The sequence below is a fragment of the Uloborus diversus genome, chromosome 4, assembly GCF_026930045.1.
Source record: "Uloborus diversus isolate 005 chromosome 4, Udiv.v.3.1, whole genome shotgun sequence".
Classification (NCBI taxonomy): domain Eukaryota; kingdom Metazoa; phylum Arthropoda; class Arachnida; order Araneae; family Uloboridae; genus Uloborus; species Uloborus diversus.
This window is the reverse complement of record NC_072734.1, coordinates 10,059,363-10,079,767: the sequence shown is the minus strand read 5'-3', so window position 1 is coordinate 10,079,767 and position 20,405 is coordinate 10,059,363. Positions and strand designations below refer to the sequence as shown.

Sequence of the window (20,405 nt, the reverse complement as noted above, 5' to 3'; positions counted from 1 at the left end):
GCCGTGTGTCAAGCAAGTGTTCTACTTCATATCCACTTCAAACGCTTTGGCAATTTTTTACAATTTTTAACTAATAAATATTTGGCAGAAAATCATAACAAATCGTTTTTCCTTAAATCTAAACGTTATTAAAAGATACTGCCAGCAAGCATTGAAAGTTCTATAACTTATAAGCATTTTACTTCCTCTGCATCTCCTTTCAAAAAACAAAAATTTGACATTGTAAATACTTACGTTGCATAAAGAGAAGATTTAACTTGGAGTTTTATAGCTTGAAGGAATATTAAAAACGATACATAAGTCAATTTTTGTCAATGATCAGGAAAAATAAAAACCCTAACATTAAAACATAAGTTAAAATGGGTTTTAATATCAAGTCACATTTATTTTTAAAAAAAATTTCTGCAACATACAGCATTTATAATACAAATCACAAGTTAAGACATCCTCACGTACATCACAAGTGTATGTTTTGTTTACTTCCACTCGTCGCCAAGCACGAAATTGATCGCGCCAAACCGAATACAGAGATCTATCGTTAAAAAAATTTAATTTACACAATTTAAACTTTTGCCTTGTCTTAAAGTGTTGTTTTTCAATAACGTTGTGATTGGATTAAATGATTTAACAGGAAAACTAACAATAAAAGACCCAAATAAAGTGTCAGAAGGGAATTTTAGCACACCGGAACACATGTTCTTGATATAATTACGCGATAGTTAAAGAAATAGGAATGGACTCACTCAAGTAAAGCTACATACGTATAATTTGAACATTGTAGAACAGTAATATGAGCATTAAAATCTTGGACTCACCTTTAATTTATCAGATTCTGGGTTTTTCCACAGCACTGTCATACGCTCCATGTTAATCCTACGGGAGAAGAAGAAACCTTGCCTCAGGCGGTCTTCGACCAATAGGAAAATGATACCGCGTTGTCGCAACTCTGAAAACTACGTTTTCATATAGGGACTCTATCAACCGGTAGCTACCGGCGGTTGTGTTATAATCGTGCTGAGCCTTAATGTGGAGCAGGAATGAAACAACTTTTATATGAAAAGTTGGTTTCGTATTGTTAAAAATGGCCGGCGAAAGTAAAGGTGATAATGTTGTGACTATAGATGTCAACGAATTACCCCTAGCACGATTGACGCAAATCAAACAAGATTTAGATAGTGTGAGACTGTTGATACTGCTTTAAGAATTTCAAATTTTAATTGTATCTATGTTGTATTGTTGCTCTGTCAAAATCTTTAATGCACTGTCGATTGCAATCTCGTCGCCTCATGGTTACAAAATTTTTTATAGCTTAAGTTAACGTTTGGTTAGTCCCGCTTTTAATCTTGTTTTTACAAGGGTAGTGGCAAAAGTTTCCCATTTATTGCTGTCATTTGCATTGAATGATTTTTACAGACAATGGGTACATTTCATAATAAAAATAACAAGGTGATAGAACGAAATTTTGAATTTCCGCTTCCTTTTGTACCGTAAACCAGGGCTGCCTACCAAGGCGGGGGGGGGAGCCCCTGCGCAAACAGTTTTTATTTTTCTTAAGTTGAGATCTCAGATAGGCGTGCGCAGGGCTTCAGAATTGGGGGTACCACTGTACCAGGAGGTTCAAATTGCTCTTGGAAAGGCTTCCATACTTGCTTCGCTTAACCCATTAAGCGCCGCTATATGAACCACATTGAAATTACTTAAGTTTTCATGTGTTTTGATATTCAATACACATCTCTAATCATATGTAGCTGAAATTTCGCAAAAATATTTATTGGGTTAGAAGATATGGTATGGTCCCAAAATGGGAGACTTGGCGTTTAATGGGGACAACATACATATCCCTGCCACTATATTGATACTTGAATAATTTCTGGCTAAATCCAATTAGAAAGCCCTAAAATCGTTTTTATGTATTTAATATGGCTAGGTATTGGTACTTTATGTACATATTTTACATATTCAAGCTTTAAAAATGTAAAACTTTTAAGTTTTCATGACACCCAAAGCTATACATTTTGGGCCCCCTTGCAACAAAAGCCGTGGAGGCCAGCCGTAGAGGCTAGCAGTGTATATTTGCAACATTAATAAGTATTAGTATGCTAGTTATTTTTAATTTCTTGAGCCGTTGGGGCCCTTAAGAACGTCTCCCCCCCCCCCCCCTATGCCCTTACATCACTCCGCTTCTGGTTTTCATTCGTGTTGAATTCCTTTTTCTTATACATGTTTTGTACAAAATGGAACTTTTCCCACACATTTTACTACCTTTTAGCAAAAAGCCTTAGGATTTTCATACACAAAAAGAGAAGAGGTAGCTTTTTTCTATTAACCATGTAGGGGGATCGAGCAATGGTAAATGACAAGGACATGAAGCACTATATAAAATGTATCTTATAAAATGGAACTAAGATATTTTTGGGCTCCCTGATGGTGTAATTGTGTTATTATAGGCAAGGGTTTTTTTGCAGTTAACATTTCGGTTGCTTCACAACATGTTTGATGACATGATTTATTCATTATCATAATGTTTTTAGAGATAAATGTCTAGCATGCTTCGCATTGAGGAACTATCAAAGGTCATAGTTTCTCCGATTGCATCGAACAAATTACGATAAATGGTAAAAATATAAAAAGAGACAGTTATCGCATTATATCTGTGATCTAAACGATTTCGATTCAAGTTTTTTTTCTCAACTATCTGAAAAGAATTTGGCGATTCACAAACAAGTGATCCTGCACTCATCTTCTTGTTTTAAGCTAAAATATATTATTTTAATAGTGTTTGAAGCTCGTAGCAAAGTCAAAAATTCTTACTACATTTTTGATTTCAAAAAAAAAAAAATAGTGAAGAAATTTCTCTATTGAAATTCAACCTCCCTAATTGAAGGAGGAGTGCCCTCAAGGGGGAGGAGAGCATGGAGCTGACTGAGCTATAAAATTATTTTATGGTGGGGGGGAGGAATAGTTTTAAAGGGAATTTGAACTTCTTTTACGGAAATCTCTTTCGTGATCTGTAGAAATTCAGAGAGATGCATCATCCTCCTTAGGGGAGTATTGGCACCCCTGTTTCTCCAGAAATCTTCTAAACGAATGAGATGTTACTTCTTTTGATAAAAGCACCTGCTCTTGACCTTGAACAATAAAAGAGTGTTTACAATGGGAAACTACAAAGGGGGCTGTGGCTTCAACAGGAAAAAAAGGGAGAGTTCATTCATGCAAAATGGGTGAAGACGATTTCTATTGGGCATGACTTGCTCTGCTAATCAGAACACGCCAAGTCTCCCATTTTGGGACTTCAGTAAATAAAGTCCTCTAAAACTACTTTAAATTATTTTTCTTGGGCCCTGTTTGTTGTGATTTGAAAAAAGGTCTATTGAACTTCATATTCCATGTTCCTAATTTCCTGCATTTGCATTTATTATTTTTAGGGAATTTTTCCCGTGTAATGCAAAAACAAGAATTTTTTGCAAAATTTAAAATTTTTTCAAAAAAGAATTTACATTCCAAACCTTTTTGAAAAAATTACCAGTGAAGTTTGGTTTTCTATCATTCATTTTAAAAAATTTCAAAATGATATCTTAATTACTTGATGAAGAAAAAAATCTTAATTGAAGGTTCCCAAAATGGGAGACTTGGCGCTTAATGGGTTAAGGAACATTTTCAAATATTGTGAGTAGAAAAGCGTTTTCAAAGCATATGAGGTAAGAAATTAATGAACCTAAAAATAAAATTTTAGCCACTTTCGCATTAACTTTCATTTCTATTTGCTAATGGGGGTACCACAGTACCCCTGGTGACGCCCATCCGCGCATGCCTATGGATGTCACGGATGTCTAGTTGACATACTGTATTTGCCACATCCGGCCAATAAATTGTCTAGTTGGTCGCATATATATACTATAGTTTTCAGTTTATAAATCAGTCTGAAATTGAATCAGTGAGGCCAAAACCTAGTTGTCTCCTTCCGGGGGAAGACTCAGACTCATAGATTCTATTAAATTATTGCTGAAAACTAAAATAAATTTGAGAGACCTGCATTGTGTTGAGCGTTCAATATGAAATAGAGGTGGGGAGAGAGGTGAAAATGTGTAATAAATTAAATAAGATTTTGCATTTTATCATTCCTTGTTGCAAGTGTAATCTTTTCAGGAAAGTTTTGCTTCCTTCGCAATTTATGGGTAACTCTAGTTTCTTATTATGAATTTGTTACACTCAGGGTTCCCATTAGATTAAAAAATTTAAGAGTGACCTTTTTAAAAATTGACAGAGTTTAAAAAAAAAAAAAAATGTTTTACTATTTAATTTAATAGACACAACAAAGTTGTGAGAAGGTCCTGCATTGAAATATATTTCAAGTAAGATTTCTTTTAAAAGTGCGACTCTTGAGCTCCTGTGGGAACCTGGTTATACTTATAGAAACATAATGGAATGAATTTTCAACGTATTGATTACAACATTGACTGGCGATAGAATACATTTATTTCATGGTAAAATTCAAGTCATGGTTGGATTTCTGTTATTAAAACATAATTTCAAGTAATCTTTCTCCTGCAGCAATATTTAAATTAAAAATTCACTTGCAATAGTTTTTTTATTTATTTCTTTTTTTTTTTTTTTTTTTTGAGTCCTTATTAAATATCTGTATAAGAAAATTTATACAAAACAATATAAAGGGTTGATTCAGCAATCAGGCTCAGATTAGGCCACTTAATGGCCCGTTTTCAAAATTGTATGCTGCAAAAATGGCTTCTAAACATGGACCAACTATTCCAGGTTCTTTTCCTGAAAAAAGTGCCATCCTAATTTTTTTTTTTGTAACAAAAAATAAAGAAACTAGAAATAGTTGTTAAATAAAAGAACTTGCTTTTGGAGAGGAACTCAACTTACTGCTCCATTCTTCATGACAATCGTTTGCAATATAAAGTTGCAGACATTTGAAAGTTATTCAGTGGCTGCCAAAATATTACTTTCCGAAACAAAATAGGTTCAATATAACTGCACACCGTTTGATTTTATTATTAGAATTGTAAGACTATAGGTGCTATTTGTCGGTCATAAAATAAAAATCGTTAATACAGTAAACTTCCGATTATATCAACGGCCAGATTATCCGCAAGTCTTTTCAAAAAATTTTTTTTCAACGGTCAATGAATGTTTTTTAAACAAATGATGTGTTGTTGTTCTTTTTTAGCTTTGTAAAAGCTAATTTTTATGTATATTTTTTACATTAAATGTTAGTAGATGAAATGTAGCAATGTTTTTTTATCAAAATATAAATGTATAGTATATGTGAGTCAGTGTAATTCATATTTTTTATCTATTGTACAAGTGGTATCATTTTTACCTATTATTCGGATTATCTGCAGTTTTCACCTATTTGCGGTTACCGTGGCACTCTATTCCACGGATAATCGGAAGTTTACTGCAGTATTAAAATTATCAAGACAGGTTCAAGCCCTGACTCCCCTCACCTTTTGTAAGCAAAACCTTGTTGAAAATCCCTTGTTTCTAAATTTTTTATTTGTATCGAAGCTTAAAAAAATTACAAAAATGTTCAAATAAAAATCTGCAATGAGCCTGGAAACTACTCTTTTAAAGATTTTTTTCCTGAAACTATTATTTGCAAAATTTGTGTCGAACAAACATTCCAAAATAGTGATTTTTTGTCATGGAACATTAACCAAAAGTGGAATTGCAAAAAGAGATCTATTTGTGACACTACATTGCCATTTTAGTAGACAGTGCAGTGGTGTCTTACATTTTTGTTTTTTTACCAAGGGCCATACCTCATACTAAGCTTATGCTACCTGGCCAGCTATACCATATATGAAGCTTTAAAATGGTGATAATTTTTCAAATTATATTCAGGAAGAAAAGAAAATTAAAATTACTAACCAAGAAGAATTGTTATCATCAAAAAACCAAGCCCTGTGGCACGACAGCCCGTGCGGGCCAAAGCCTACTGTGCCCAACTCGGTTTTCCTGACGAGAGGCTCTGGGGTGCAAGGCAGATGTTCCGATTAGGTGGTCAACCTAACTCGGAGCCCCCAGTGTTTGGTTCCCAAGTTTGCTTGGTACTCATTTTATCGACCCACTGAAGGGATGAATGACTGAGTCAACAACAAATGCCCAACCCGGGCCTGTAGAGCTACCACTGTGCCACTGGGCTTTAATTGTTATCATCAGTGGCACACAAAAGCCAAGTCCAGGGGGTCCGGACTACTCCCATAGCCCTTGAGTTTTTTTTTCGATCGACTATAATTCTATATATATGTAGTATGTAAAATAATTCAAAGCAAATTTTCCAATAATTTTAGATTTAATAAATGAAAAAGGAAAATTTATTTTCTCTTTCTTTCCCTGCGAAATCAAACTGTATGTGAACATAAATTATCCCATAATGATGATTTTGCATCGCTGTTTTTATTTTTAATTATGAGAAAGGTAAATACATTCATTCTTGTACGTTCTGGTATTTAATAAAGTTATTAATAAATTTATTTTAGCAACTAATGCTAAGCAATTATTCAAAAAAAATTGTTAGGATGCGTGTCGGAGAATAGTATGAGAAATAGAAGACCTTCCATCTTGGGCATTCCGCCCCCCCCCCCCCCTTTGAAAAATTCTGTGCACTGATGCTTATTTCGTCAGTGCAAAGTTAGTGTTCAAAAAACCAGTTTCTAAATGTTTGGCTGTATTCTAACCAATTAGTTACAATGTAACATTGTAACTAATTGTGGTTTTTGATTTGTAACATTGAGCAAAATAATGGGTCACACAGATCAATTTCATGGGCTGAATGTGACCCAGAGACTGTAGTATCACCAATTTAGTAAATTGTTGCATTTTCCAATTACTTTCAAAGTTTGGTTGTAATGTTGGTCTAGTTCAAAACTGTATGTTGAATAATAATTGTATAAGGCAGTCCCATAGCTAAAATCGTACAATTACTACAGATAAATGTTTCACTCAAAACTGCTTTATGTTTTTAATGACTTTTGCTTCAGAAATTGATGTTTTTATTTATATCCTTTATTATAGCAAGTTGAAATTTTTGGCTCATCTCTGCAACAACTGAAAATAGCTCAGAAAAAATATGGAGATTCAAAAGAGGCTGTTGAAAAAATGCAGGAGATGAAAGAAGGAATGCCTTTGTTAGTTCCTTTAACAGATTCTGTATCCTTACTCTGCATTTTATTATTTTCTAATTAGTTTCTTATATTTCGTGAATATTATTTATGTTATTGTCCTTTTTTAATCCCCCTTTTTTCCTCAAATGATACTAAGTTGGAAATCTGAAATCTTCAATATTGGGCTACAAATTTTAGAATTTCACTTGTTTAACCAAGGCTTTTTTTTTTCATGATGGGTAGTATTTTTCAGTGGCGTGCAGTCCCAAGCAGAGCTTGAGCAATTCAAAAATAATTTTCATTTATCATTTGTATGTTCATAATTAACAGGAAGTATGAGTAATAATTTTTTTCTGATCTTGATTTTCACTGAAAATGAGTTTAAAAGCATTTATTAGTTGCTCAAACGATGATTTCCCCTTAAAACATATCCCCAGACAAAGGAAAGAGAAAACCACTTCTTACCCTGCAGGAGCAGAACTGAAGGGGTGCTGTCATGGCAACTTAGTGTCACGAAAACCAAGCAAATAGTTGCATGAATGGGAAGATAGATTGCAAGAAGTAAGCAGGGTTGCAAGATAAGCTTTTTTTGAGCTAAACTCAAGAAATTTGGCATTTTTTGAAATCAGCTTTCTTGAAGAAAATCATCTGGCTTCTTGCCTTTTTTTTTTGGATTTCAAATAGTTTTGAACTACCTTTTTTATATAAAATAAAGCTTTTTTAGACTAGGATTTTTTTTTTTGAGTTCCTCATATCTTTTTAAAAATGTTATTTGATCTTTTTAACCGTGCTTCAGCTTTTGTGATGAGGTATGTATTTGTCATAACGATGGTAATAGGCGGTGGTTTGGTTGCTGGAGTATTTATTGTTCCAGATGGCCGATATCTGTTCTCTATCGCAGAATGCTGTTTTTGATCTTTATATACAGATACTTTGGACAGAGTTTCCCACCCCCTAAAAGCGGTGTCTCACTTCCAAATGAGAATAAAGGCCTTTAAAGCACACCGCTAAAAATTTTAATTTCGATGTCAGCGCCACATAGGCTCCCCCCCCCCCCTCCCATTGTTCTGCATGTTTCAGCTGTTCTTCATGTTTCAGCTATATATTATTATTAGAAATACATCCTTAGAATATACTCATTTGGAAACAACTCGCTCAAAACGCTTTTTGATTCTGCAATTGTATATATATATATATATATATATATATATATATATATATATATTTTTTGCTAATGAACAAAGAATGGAATTCGTTTATGAATGAACTGTTAGCTTAAGTGCAGTATTTGCTTCTAAAAACCGTAAACTTAGTGGTATTTTAGTATTTTATATTGCTGCATATTTTCGAACCAGTTTCAGTAATTATTTTCTTAACATGTTGCTTACATATATTTCTATTGTATTTTTGTAATTAATCAGTATTGTGTATTAAATATATGATTTTGCTACATAAAAAAATGTTCTTTTCAACATGATAGTTACAAGAATTAACACACTTTACTCAGAAAACACATATATACGACTAACAAATGTTATAAAGCATAATTAATATTATGAAGAGGATTGAACATTATATACAGCAGTTTGGGCACACAACACATGCTTGGTATTTTTCTTTTAACAATTAATCTAAACTTGCAACTTGAATTTATCTTAGTGTTGTTTACATTCTAAGAATGCTTGTGACACTGACAGTAAATATTTTGAAATATTTACTGTCAGTGCACATGCATTTTTTTTTTTTTAAGGAAAAAAAAATCATTTACAATTTAAAAATAATTGTGCTGGAATGCTTGTAGAGAAAAAGGCCTCCCAAACTTTTAAATATTGTTACTCCTATTTTAGAAATCCAAACTATACAACTCTGGTAAATCTTTTGTTCAAGAAAATAGTTTGTTGAAATGATGTGTAAATAGGCTGTAAACATTCTTTTATCGGATAGAAATATGAGGGAAAAATCATCCTCCTGCATTTATTCTTAATTATTTATAGTGTTCTTAGTATGTCAGAAATCTAAACTTTCATTTGTAAGTTAAGCTGGAAATCTTACGAATGAAATATTGTTTTGTGTTTCAAAAAAGAAAGGGGGGGGGGGGGAGCAAATAACACCACATAAAATAAAATTGATATTTTATATGAAATAACTAAAAATGTATAATAATGTGTTATTTTGGGAAAGTAAATTAATGTATTATAACTCTGTCACAGACTTTTCTAATATTTTAAATTACCAATGATTTGTAAATGTTTTAGTTAAAAAATGTAAGGAAATTTGTTACTAGCTCTAATGAAATTAATTATGTATTAAGCTAAGAAAACTTTGGAAAATAGAACCAAGTTGAGTAAAAATAAGTCTTAGATGTTAACTTAATGCTTTGCAACTTGCTGTTAATGAGTCAAAAATATTAACATTTGTCTAGAACACATTCTCAACTTTTATAATCTTCATTAAGGCATGTTAATATGTAACCATAAGATTTGTATATTAAATTATAGATACAATATTTAATGTGCAATGTGTTCTTGATTTCAAAATGTGGTTTCTCTGTTAGAACTTAACTTTTTCTAGATGTATGTGCCTGGCCAACTTGATGACACAAAAAAGGTTTTAATTGATGTTGGAACTGGATATTATGTTGAAAAGGTAGTTATTAATTGTTCATTAAAGGGCTGTCCATAAATGATGTCAAACTTCTTTGCAGTGTATTTGATTTCTTCCACCTTTTCTCACAAAGTGTTGTAGAGAATTTTTTACCCGACCAAAATGTGTGATGTCACTCCTCTCCCACGAACTGGCACTATTATGTGAACCCTCCTCAAAGAATGACATCATTTGTAGCCGACCCCTAAACTAAAAGTAAATATTTTACAAAATGTAATGAAGTTTCAAAGTTACTTCTTATGAGCACATTTCTCTATTTTCTATGCGTGATGTAATTGTCAGTATCATTTTGCTTTGAGTTTGAACCCCCAAGTAATGGAAATAGCTTAAAAACAATTTTGTTTGTACCAGGGCTAGAAAAAATGTTTTATGTGCCCTGCCGCGTATGTTTGTCTAAAACATACATGCCCGAATAAAATTTTTATGTGCCCAGCTTTTTTTATTTTATAATAAAATATTTGATTTTGTCGTATAGCATTAATCAGACAAAAAATTAATTTAACAGGTTTATATCTGAATCAAGAATTATTCCAATATAAAACATTAAAAAAAGTTAAATAAATAGTACATAAGAAGTCGCCATTAAAATCACAAAAACTTAATATAAAAATTATAATCGCATGCCCGGCTGGGCATGTAAGGGTAAGAGATTCCTGCCCGATCTGAATTCTTACATGTCCCAGTCCAGGGTTCGTACTTCTTTAAAAAACCCTTAATTTCATCAAACAAAATTAAGGTCTCTAAAAAACCCTTAAAAAGTCCTTAATTTTTTAAAAACTGGATTAAGTTTGGTCCTCATTTTCTTATTTTTTCTATCCCCCCCCCCCCGCAACCCTTAATTCTCCGCGATATCTGCCGAAAGCAAATGTTTGGGGACTATACCAACGATGTCACACACGTGTTTTGCCGAAAATTGCATGCCTTGTTTGCAGGGGCGCCGACTTGGAAAAATTATTGGGGGGGCCGGATGTCACCGGGGTCTAGGGAGTATGTTAAAGCACGGAGCCCCCCCCCCCCCCCCCGAAAAAAATTCAGATTTTTGTGCCTTGAAAATGCCAACTTACATATTTTCTGGTGTGTATAATTTATACAAACAAACATATGTGACAGGGCGTTTTCAAAGTAAAACAATCTAAAAATTGGTACACAAATTTTCTGCTTCAATTAGATCATGTCACTTGCCTTAAGTGAAGGATAATTTTACAGTTCCATTTTGTGGGGAGACGTGCAGTACCATAGCTAGGCTACGGCACTATACAAGGTAGTGCACTTGAATTGCATGGAAAGGCACTCCCAGTGGCAATGATTCAAAACAACTATTGGGGGGAGGGTACCATAACGGGGGCCTTGCCAGGGGAAATTTTCTAAATTTGAGATAAAGAATAGTAAGTTTTAAAGTTTTTTAAGCATTTTAGAGTCATATGATCAACATTAGAACCCCAAAAACTCGACTCTCGGTAAATCGACACTGTGAGAAAATCGACAAGACGACACATTTTTACTTTCTTCTATATCTAATATATAGAAAAAAGTATTGGATTCGTGCAAATTTTCGAATTTCGAATTTTGACGAATTCGAACGTTTTGAGGTGTGCTGAGTCCATTTCGACTATTTTTGGAAAATGTCTGTCTGTCTGTCTGTGTGTGTGTGTGTATGTATGTATGTGTGTGTGTGACCAGTTTTTTGTGGCCGCTCTACAGCAAAAACTACCGCATGAAATCGAACGAAACTTGGTACACATATGTGCCCCTATGTGAACTTGTGCCCATTGGTTTTTGGCGCAAATTCCTCCAAGGGGGGTGGAGCAATGGGACGTTTTTTGAGTTACGCGTGATTGCTATTCCCCAGGAAGTAACTGGCGGAATCAAAAAATTTGGTCCATATGTTGCCATTAACAGGAACAGGTGCTGATTCAATTTTGGTGTCCATAACTCAAACGGGGGGTTGAGCTATAGAACGTTTTTTGTCGTCAATTGTGACTGCTGTATCTCAAGAAATAATGAACGGAATGAAAGAAAAATTTATCGGCAAGTAGCCCTTAGTGGGTATAAGAGCTGATTTTATTTTGGTGTCAACAGCTAAAAAGGGGGTAGCGCAATCACCCGTTCTTTTTTTCCATTGTGAGTGCCCTATCTCAAGAAGTAATGCTACGTTCTGGTTGAAATTTGGAATATATGTGAATCCATATGTAAACAGGCTTTGGTTCAATTTTGGCGCCAAGAGGTGCTGATTTATTTTTATTATCATTATTTTTTAGCGAATAAAAATAGTTTTATTAATGCAATAATAAGAAAGATAAATCGTAATAGATTGTCGTCTGCGTATTTCTCGTGCTTTTAATTGTATGGAAATGATCGGAAATATTATCTCAATGATTTAAAATTTTTAACTGTTGCCATCTTATGTTTGTTAACAAATAAAATATTTGTAATTAATTCAAGCAAGGCTTTTAAAATAACTTTCAATTTTCGCTCTTTGCTTTGCTTTTGCAATAATTCAGACATTGGGATGGTCGTCAAGTTTTTGCATGTGTAATTTCGTTTTTGTTGGGAATATTGCTTCCTCGTCAAGCATGGGGAGGGATCAGAAAAAAAAAAGAAGAAAAATATAGAAGAAAGTTTCGTGATGGCCACAACATACTAGTTTGGCTTTGAAAAAAAAAAAAAAAGACAAAATGGTATTTTTGTGAAAAGCTAATTTAATTTACAGTAATAATTATACTTTTAGTCTATTAGCAGTGAATATATAGCTCTGAAAAGATTGAAATGGTATTTAAATAAATCTAAACTATCACTAAAAGAATAAAGCATAAAAGATTGATGTCGCACTTTGATTACTAAAAGTAAAATAACTAATTTAAGCTTGCTTTGAATAAGGCCCAGAGTTCATTAAATAAAAATAATGTCTCAAAATTAATGCTTTAATAGAGTTAAAAAAGTTAATAAACAGATTACTTCATTAACTCTAATAATTAAAGAAAACTATCACGCCTTCCATTAAATGTATACAAATCAAACCCTGATATATTTTTTCCAGATCAGCAACACTTAGATGAGAGCTCCGCCAGCGAGACTTCATCCGAAGGTTTGCGCACTGGGACAAATTCTATGAGTGCTCTCAGCACCGTAACACTATCCTTATTCACACCACTCGTTTTCAATTAACCTGCTTACTACAGCAATAGTTATTTGTTTTAATTCATTACTGAATGTATTTTACAATGTAACTATCTTCAAACAAGGAAAGTAAAAAATACCAACATAATTTTGTGATTTTAGAAACCATAATATGACAAATAATGTTCTTAAATTATTGAGGGGGCTCTGCCCCCCAAAACGAACTATTGAGGGGGCTTGGGCCCCCTCAAGCCCCATGGAGTCGGCGCCACTGCTTGTTTGAGATTTCAATCTTTTTGCATCCTGCAAATATTTCAATCATTTTTAATGTTGGAAGGTTTTTTCACCATATGTTACTTTATATATCTGCTTATTTTATTCATTATTTCAATAATATTTTTATTTCTTAAATTTATTTTAGAAAAAATGAAAAGTCAGTCAAAAAATGTGGTCTAACTCCCACAATCTCGGATTGTATTGAAACTTAGCATGGTTACTTTCTTATGCATTTAAAAAAGCGTTCAAAATATTTACAGGGGTCTGTCCAGGATTTTTCACAGGGTCTGTTTTTTGTGAAAAATCAATTATTTTTGTGAAAAATCAAATAATTAAAAAAAAAAAAAATTTCCTTGTAAAAACGAAAGTTTCGACTCTTGAGATGGTGGAAACTGCATCATTGACACTTAAAGTTGAGTGTTTTCTCTCTTTTCTGTTGAGAATATCGTTCTTGAGTGTTTTTCTAGTATTTGGGGAGAGGGGGAGGCATCGCTCCCTGGGAGATGGGCACCCCTCAAGTGTCAATATTTATCTACCATTCTACATCATGTTAAATTATACTAGAAATGTTTTTTGTATAGTATTTAAAATAACTGTAAAAAAAAATTATGCAGGGGTTCAACGTTTAACTTTTTAACCCAAGACACTGTTTAAGAGCACAGAGTTTCGTTCAAACCTTATAAAATTCGTGATTTTCACAAAAATAAAAAAATATTTTATTTGTTTACCTATTAACTAAGCGTACAAACATCGAAAATTCGAAAAATCAGATTTCCACAGCGGATGCAAAGAGATTGCAATCCTCAAAGTGAAGGAATCAAAAGTATAAAAACGGCTTGTAAAATAAATATTTTTGATAAAGTTACTTTTGAATTGCATTTTAGAGTCCTATGATAAACATATCATTAATATCTGGACACAGTTGAAGCAAAAATAAATAAATAAAATAAAAAATAAACCATCGAATCAGCATTTTAATTATTGACTCATAAAAGAAAATGGAATTCCCCTTTAAAAACTTGAAATAAGCTTTGTTATAAAAATAAAGAGACTTTTCATTTATTTGCATCCTAATAAAGCGAAGCTAGCTTGAAAAAAAGAATAAAATATGATTCTCATATCGGATGTAAAAAGATTGCGTTTTTCAAAATGTAGGCATCTATAGAAAAAAATAACGATAAATAAAAGTTTATTTTAAGTTAATTATTCTTTTTAGTATCGAAAAACCAAACCCATATAACTTTCTCCCAAAATAACAGTTTAACATCGCAACACCAGACACTAAGTGGCGATAAGTTTGAATTTTGTAACCCTATCTGAAGCGATCACATCCACCCCACCCATACTATCCTTTGCAGTTCTAAATTCATTTCGCTGTATATTATTGATGATTAAATCATGAGTGGGGAGAAAAGTGCTTACTACGCTTCTTCAGAGAATGTTGATGCTTTTCTGAAGAAGTTTACAACAACAGCTCTGCATAAAACAAACAAGCAAAATTATAAACCAAACTGACTTTCAGCTGTTAATTTCTTTCAAAGAAACCAACAGGCATTATATTTATTTGGCGGTAGTAACAGGGTTCCCACGGTCCTTAAAAGTCCTTAGAAACTCCTTAGTTTTGATTTTGAAAAATAAGGGCCCTTAAAAGTCCTTATTTTTGGTTAAAGGTCCTTAGTTTTCCTTCCAGGTCCTTATTTTCCACTTCTGTTCGCAATTTAACAAATTTTAATTGTCAGTGATGATGAAAGTTTTTTCCTCACAGCTCTTCCTTTCGCCTACATTGGGACCCTCTGCGAGGCTAGAGTTTCCGAGTGTAGACAAAGAACGTGTGGGGGGAAGAGGGGGGACAGTATCTTCATTTCTACCCTTGTTAGACTGGAAATTCTGTAACAATCCAGCCAGTGCACAGCGTGCGTTTGGATCGTAGAGGGGAAATACTGGTTTGGATTTGAGAAGTGTTGACTATAAGGGATGGCAATGGCTGTTTGGTAGTTTGCCACCTTATCTCTGTTTCTCATTCTGTACCCAGGAAGTATGATAACAGATTCTTTTGTCTCAAGTTCAATGAAACTATTATCACTTATTATGCTGAGAATCCCTTTAATGGTTTAAACGGTGGAAATCTTTTATAAGGAAATCCTAATTGTTCATTTCATTTCCAATATTATTAAAATGCCTGGAAAGTGTGTGTTTAACAGCTTATGGATACAAGATACAGCGTATATGGAATGGCTAGAGGCATCCAGTAATCGCCACAAGGCAAAATGTAAAACATGCTCTAAAGACTTTGATATTGGAAGCATGGGAGAGAGTGCATTAAAAGCTCACATGAATGGTAAGTAAATATTTTTTTATCAGTAAAAATGTATTTTGTTATTGTTCTAAATCTGTGTGAGTAATTTATAAAGATACAACTTTTCAGTCTAAAACGCAATAATTATTTTAATTTGCTCAGGCGCGGATCCAGGATTCAGCTCAGGAAGGGGCACTTTTTTACCAATGTCGGCGCCCCTACCACCAGGCCCCCCCCCCCTCCACAATGCCAAATGAATTCATATAGAGGAAAAATCACATTTTTGTTTGCTATCCACATCGTGTTTAATTTTGAACATTCAGCAAAACTACTGGAACAGCATTGCTACTGGAAGCAAAAAATAATTTAAATGAACTAATGTAGGACATAATGTGCTTTTAGTGTGAAGTTCCCAGAACAGGTGACACCTAGGATGTTAATGTATGGTTCCCCCCCCCTCCCCTTCGCTTCAGCCAAAAAAAAAAAAACGTAGACCAAGGTGCTGGGATTTATTATTGCAATAAAGGTAATTGGTGCGCTTAAAGTTTTCAGTGTAAACAACTGTTTTAGCCTTAATAACAAAATGCAAGGGAGAGGCGATGGGGGTGATCCTTTAAGGGACTGTCCACCCACCATTAGCGCAATTTCAGTTGATCTTCGATGAATTTAGTGAAAGAGGGATGGGGATACTTCAAAAATGTTTCGAAATTGTAGTCTTAAAAACGCGATTGCATTCTATTTTTATTGACGTAAGGAAAAGTAGAGGGTTCAGAACTCTCTCCCGAAAGTTGAAGTTCCAAGAACAGCAAGTGCACAACTTGAAAATAGTTTTTTTTTCGATAAAAATGGGAAGGGGCAGAGAGAGCACTTTTAAAAATTTTCCCTCTGACATATGGTATATTTAATATGTACACACATTAAGAAAAACTAACAGGACCGTTGGGAGGTCAAAACTGGGAGATAATCTTTGGAAACATGTTGTCGATTTTGTTTACAATAGTTGGCAAAAAAAGTCAACGAATTGTACTTAAAATCTAATATATTTCTTCCATTCTTTGTAGTTAAATAAAAAAAGGATAGGTACACTAGTTGATACTAATAATATTACTTACTTATTATCATCCTAGTTACTAATAGAACTGTCTGGGAATAAAAGACATTCGTTATGGAAGTTTTAAGTTAGGATTTTTTTTTTTGAAAAATGGGACGCATAGAACTCTGCTATAGTGGGATTTCGACTGTATTATACTTTTAGATTATTTAGTTATTATATAAGGTTAATTTCAGAAATGTTTCTTCCGTAAACTACTTTAAAACAAAATCTTATGTATGGTTTTAATTTTAGGACGGAGGCACAAAGATTTGATATCCAACAAGCAAAAATCTCTTGGGCTAACAAGCCACTTTTCGAAACAGCCTCAAACTCAAGATGAGGTATCATCTCAAGAAGTATATGCTGTAGCTTCAAACGCTACAGTTACAACCTTGACAGCTGGTTCAAATGTGTCTACTATTGTATCATATGTGTCAAAGAATAATGTTTTAGATGCAGAGATAGTTTGGGCTTTGAAATGTATACAGAGCCATTTCTCCTACAATTCATGCGAAGGCTCTAGCCAATTATTTGCTGCAATGTTTCCCGACAGTGCAATTGCACAAAAGTTCACTCTTGGGGCAACAAAATGTTCTTATGTTTGCTGCTTTGGACTTGCACCTTACTTCAAACTTAACTTATTAAATGTGCTAAGTGAAGTGGAAGTGTATAGCCTTCTCTTTGATGAGTCATTAAACAAGGCTACTCAAAGTAAACAAATGGACATTCATGTTAGATTTTGGCGTGATGGTGATCTAGAAGTGAAAACCAGATATTTAACATCTGTTTTTCTTGGGCATGCTGAAGCCCATAAAATCTTGGGGGCATTTTATAGTGCAGCTGAAAAATTAAACCTTACAAAACTGTTCCAAGTGTCGATGGATGGACCATTCGTGAATTGGAAGTTTTATGAGTTGCTGCAGAAAGACTTGAAAACCCAGCATAATTTCCAGATTTTATGCATTGGAAGTTGTGGGCTGCATATTTTAAATAACTCCTTCAAACATGGCGAAAAGGCCTCAGCTTGGGATATCCAAGGTATATTGTCTTGTTTGTACTGGCTTTACAAAGATGCTCCAGTCAGAAGGGAAGATCTAATAAATTTGAGTTCTTCTGGGAAATTCCCTTTAAAATTCTGCTACCACAGATGGCTGGAGAATGTGCCATGTGCTGAAAGAGCTCTAGAAATTTGGGGAGATGTATGCACATACATCTCTAAAGTGGAGTCCAAAACCCTGCCCAAAGTAACATGCAAATCCTTTTTTGTGATTGCTCAAGCCACTAAAGATCAGCTATTCACTGTAAAGTTAAACTTTTTCCTCTCTCTGGCTAAAATGCTCCAGCCATTTTTAATATTATATCAAAGTGATAAACCCCTGGTACCATTTTTAGCTGCAGATTTATTTGATCTCATCAAGAATGTATTGGATCACTTTAAAGTGTTGAAACCAGATTGCAAGAATATCAATTCAGTATCTGCACTCTGCAGTTTTGACTTTGCAGATTCAGCTAATTTCAACTCTGCGGATAAAGTGTCCCTCGGTTTTGTTGGGGATGAAATACTGAAAAAAAAACAATGTAAGAAGGAAGTGTCAGATAAAGATGTGCTGAACATCAAAAGGGACTCGCAGCGATTTATTTTAAAAATGTTGGAGACATTGATGGAAAAATGTCCCATTTTGTATGCTGTGGTTAGAAATGCCTCTTCATTAAATCCCCAAAAAATGCTAAGTAAACCCATTGCTTGCTCGAAGGCCTTCAAAGGTATATTATCATACCTCTCGGATAATAATCTTATGTTGCCGAAAGAAGGTGATGAAATAATGTTCCAATATAAGGAGTTTTTGGACAAGGTGGTTAAAGCATCCTCCTCTGCTTTCAGAACCTTTGACCACAAGGAGCAAAGACTTGATACATTTTTGTATCACCACTTTTCTGTGGATAAAGTAAAGTATGGAAAGCTTTGGGGTGTTGTGAAAAGGATAATGATTTTATCCCATGGCCAGGCCACAGTCGAAAGAGGATTTTCAATTAATAAAGCTATTGAAATTGAAAACTTAAAAGAAAGTAGCTATATTGCACAAAGAACCATAATTCAAGCTATAAAGGATGCTGGGGATGTACTCGCCATTCCAATAACTAAGGAAATGCGAGGATCTGTACAATGTGCACGACAAAAATATGTTGATTACCTAGACTGTCAGAAGAGGGAGAAGATTGAAAAGCAATCAAATAATAAAAGAAAACTATTGGTGGAGGAAATTGATTTTCTCCAAGCTAAAAAGAATTGCTTAGAGGAAGATATTAAAAATATGGCTCACTCTTCTGATTCTCTTGCTGATGAAGGCGAGAGAAAGAAAGATATATCTCTCTTTCTCAAAGCAAATGCATTAAGAAAGCAAATAGCTGACAGGACTTTAGAAATTAAATCTTTAGAAGATAATATTAATAAAAAACGTGAAGATTTAAAGAAATGTGTGTAACCAGGGTTACCATGTTACAGGGAAACCTAAAAATACAAGAAATTCAAAAATCAACAAAAAAAAAAGAAAGTAAAATCTGGGGAAATTTTGAAAATTTCCTAAGATCCTGAAAAATACAGGAACTTTCATTTTTTTAATTGAATTTTTAAAACTAAGTGCCATAACATATTAAGTACCAAAAAGTAACTAAATAAGAGTTAAAGAAAAGAAAAGCCAATAGCTTAAAATAAATTGTTTTGCTTCAACATTATTTTTTTTTAAAGTAAATATTAAAATGTTTATCATAAATGCAAAAGTTATTGAGTGTTTTGTTTCTTAACTTATCCTTTTTTTTTTCTTTTTAAAAAATTCTAAACAAAAACATTCAATCACCATGCTGTTATTTCAATTTTAATGGATGTATATCTCCATTAAACCTCCTATAAAATTTTAAATGTTTTTAAAACTGAAATAGTAATTTATAGTTATATACATGAGCTGTTAATAAGAATTGTTTGAATGTTGTTTGGTAAAATTGTCCTTATAGACTCTGTGCTATAAAAATAATTTTTTTTTTATAACTCAACGTTCTACTCAAATAGATAAAAATTACTGCAATTTGATATTTAAGTATTGTTTTACCATTATTCGCCATTAGGGACTTTTAATAAAACTAAATGGTTTAGTTTTTATTGATTGACAGTCATAATTATCTGTTCTCCATCTGTGAAAACTGTGTGCCTGCTTTTAACGTGCTAAATGTTGAATAAATTAATTTTAGTTGAATCATTTTTATAATGTGTATTTCTCTTTTCCATTGGACTTCCATAAGTACTTTCATATCAAGGTCTCAAGTTCATTTATTTATTTATTTTGGTATTGTTTTGACGTAATGTGTAAGTATTACGCTTATCTAAATAGTTCATCATGAAAAATGATCTTTCTTGGACAGGAATCTCCCTCTTGGACTATTTTAATAAAAATATTTGATTTAAAAATTTTGGCATCTGTTATCCTGCTCTGAATTTTTGCACCTGGATATATAATTCAGGAAGTCAGTAAGAGCTAATTAATTGCTTTTTATTTAATCATTTTGGTACTCTTTGTCATTTAGTGACATCCATGTAAGTATTTTTTTAATGCAAGATTATGAATTGACCTATTTTGATCTCGCATATCATTAGTGTATGGGCTGTATAATGTGCTTTTTTTCCTGCTAGTTGTTGCGTAAAAAATTCTGCTGCATATTGTACTCTAATAGTAAAACATTCAGTGTTCAACATAAAATTGCTGCCAGTTAGGAATTGACAAGGAAAAAGAAAGTTCAGATCACAAATTTTATTAGTTCTGAAAGCATGTTTGGTTTAGTT

General features: G+C 33.3%; 1 protein-coding gene across 2 annotated transcripts in view; it reads left to right on the top strand.

The window, feature by feature from the left end:
• The first annotated feature begins 1,067 nt into the window (after window positions 1-1,067).
• LOC129220387 (prefoldin subunit 5-like) overlaps window positions 1,068-20,405 on the top strand; it is a 41,439-nt gene continuing 22,101 nt past the window's right edge. Inside the window, exons 1-3 of one of the 2 annotated variants that reach the window (XM_054854800.1) lie at window positions 1,068-1,177; window positions 7,039-7,173; window positions 9,699-9,773. In XM_054854800.1, coding sequence (XP_054710775.1) covers window positions 1,082-1,177; window positions 7,039-7,173; window positions 9,699-9,773 — 306 coding nt within the window. In that variant the 5' untranslated portion in view covers window positions 1,068-1,081. The remainder of the gene's footprint in view (window positions 1,178-7,038; window positions 7,174-9,698; window positions 9,774-20,405) is intronic. The other variant, XM_054854801.1, reaches the window with a different exon arrangement.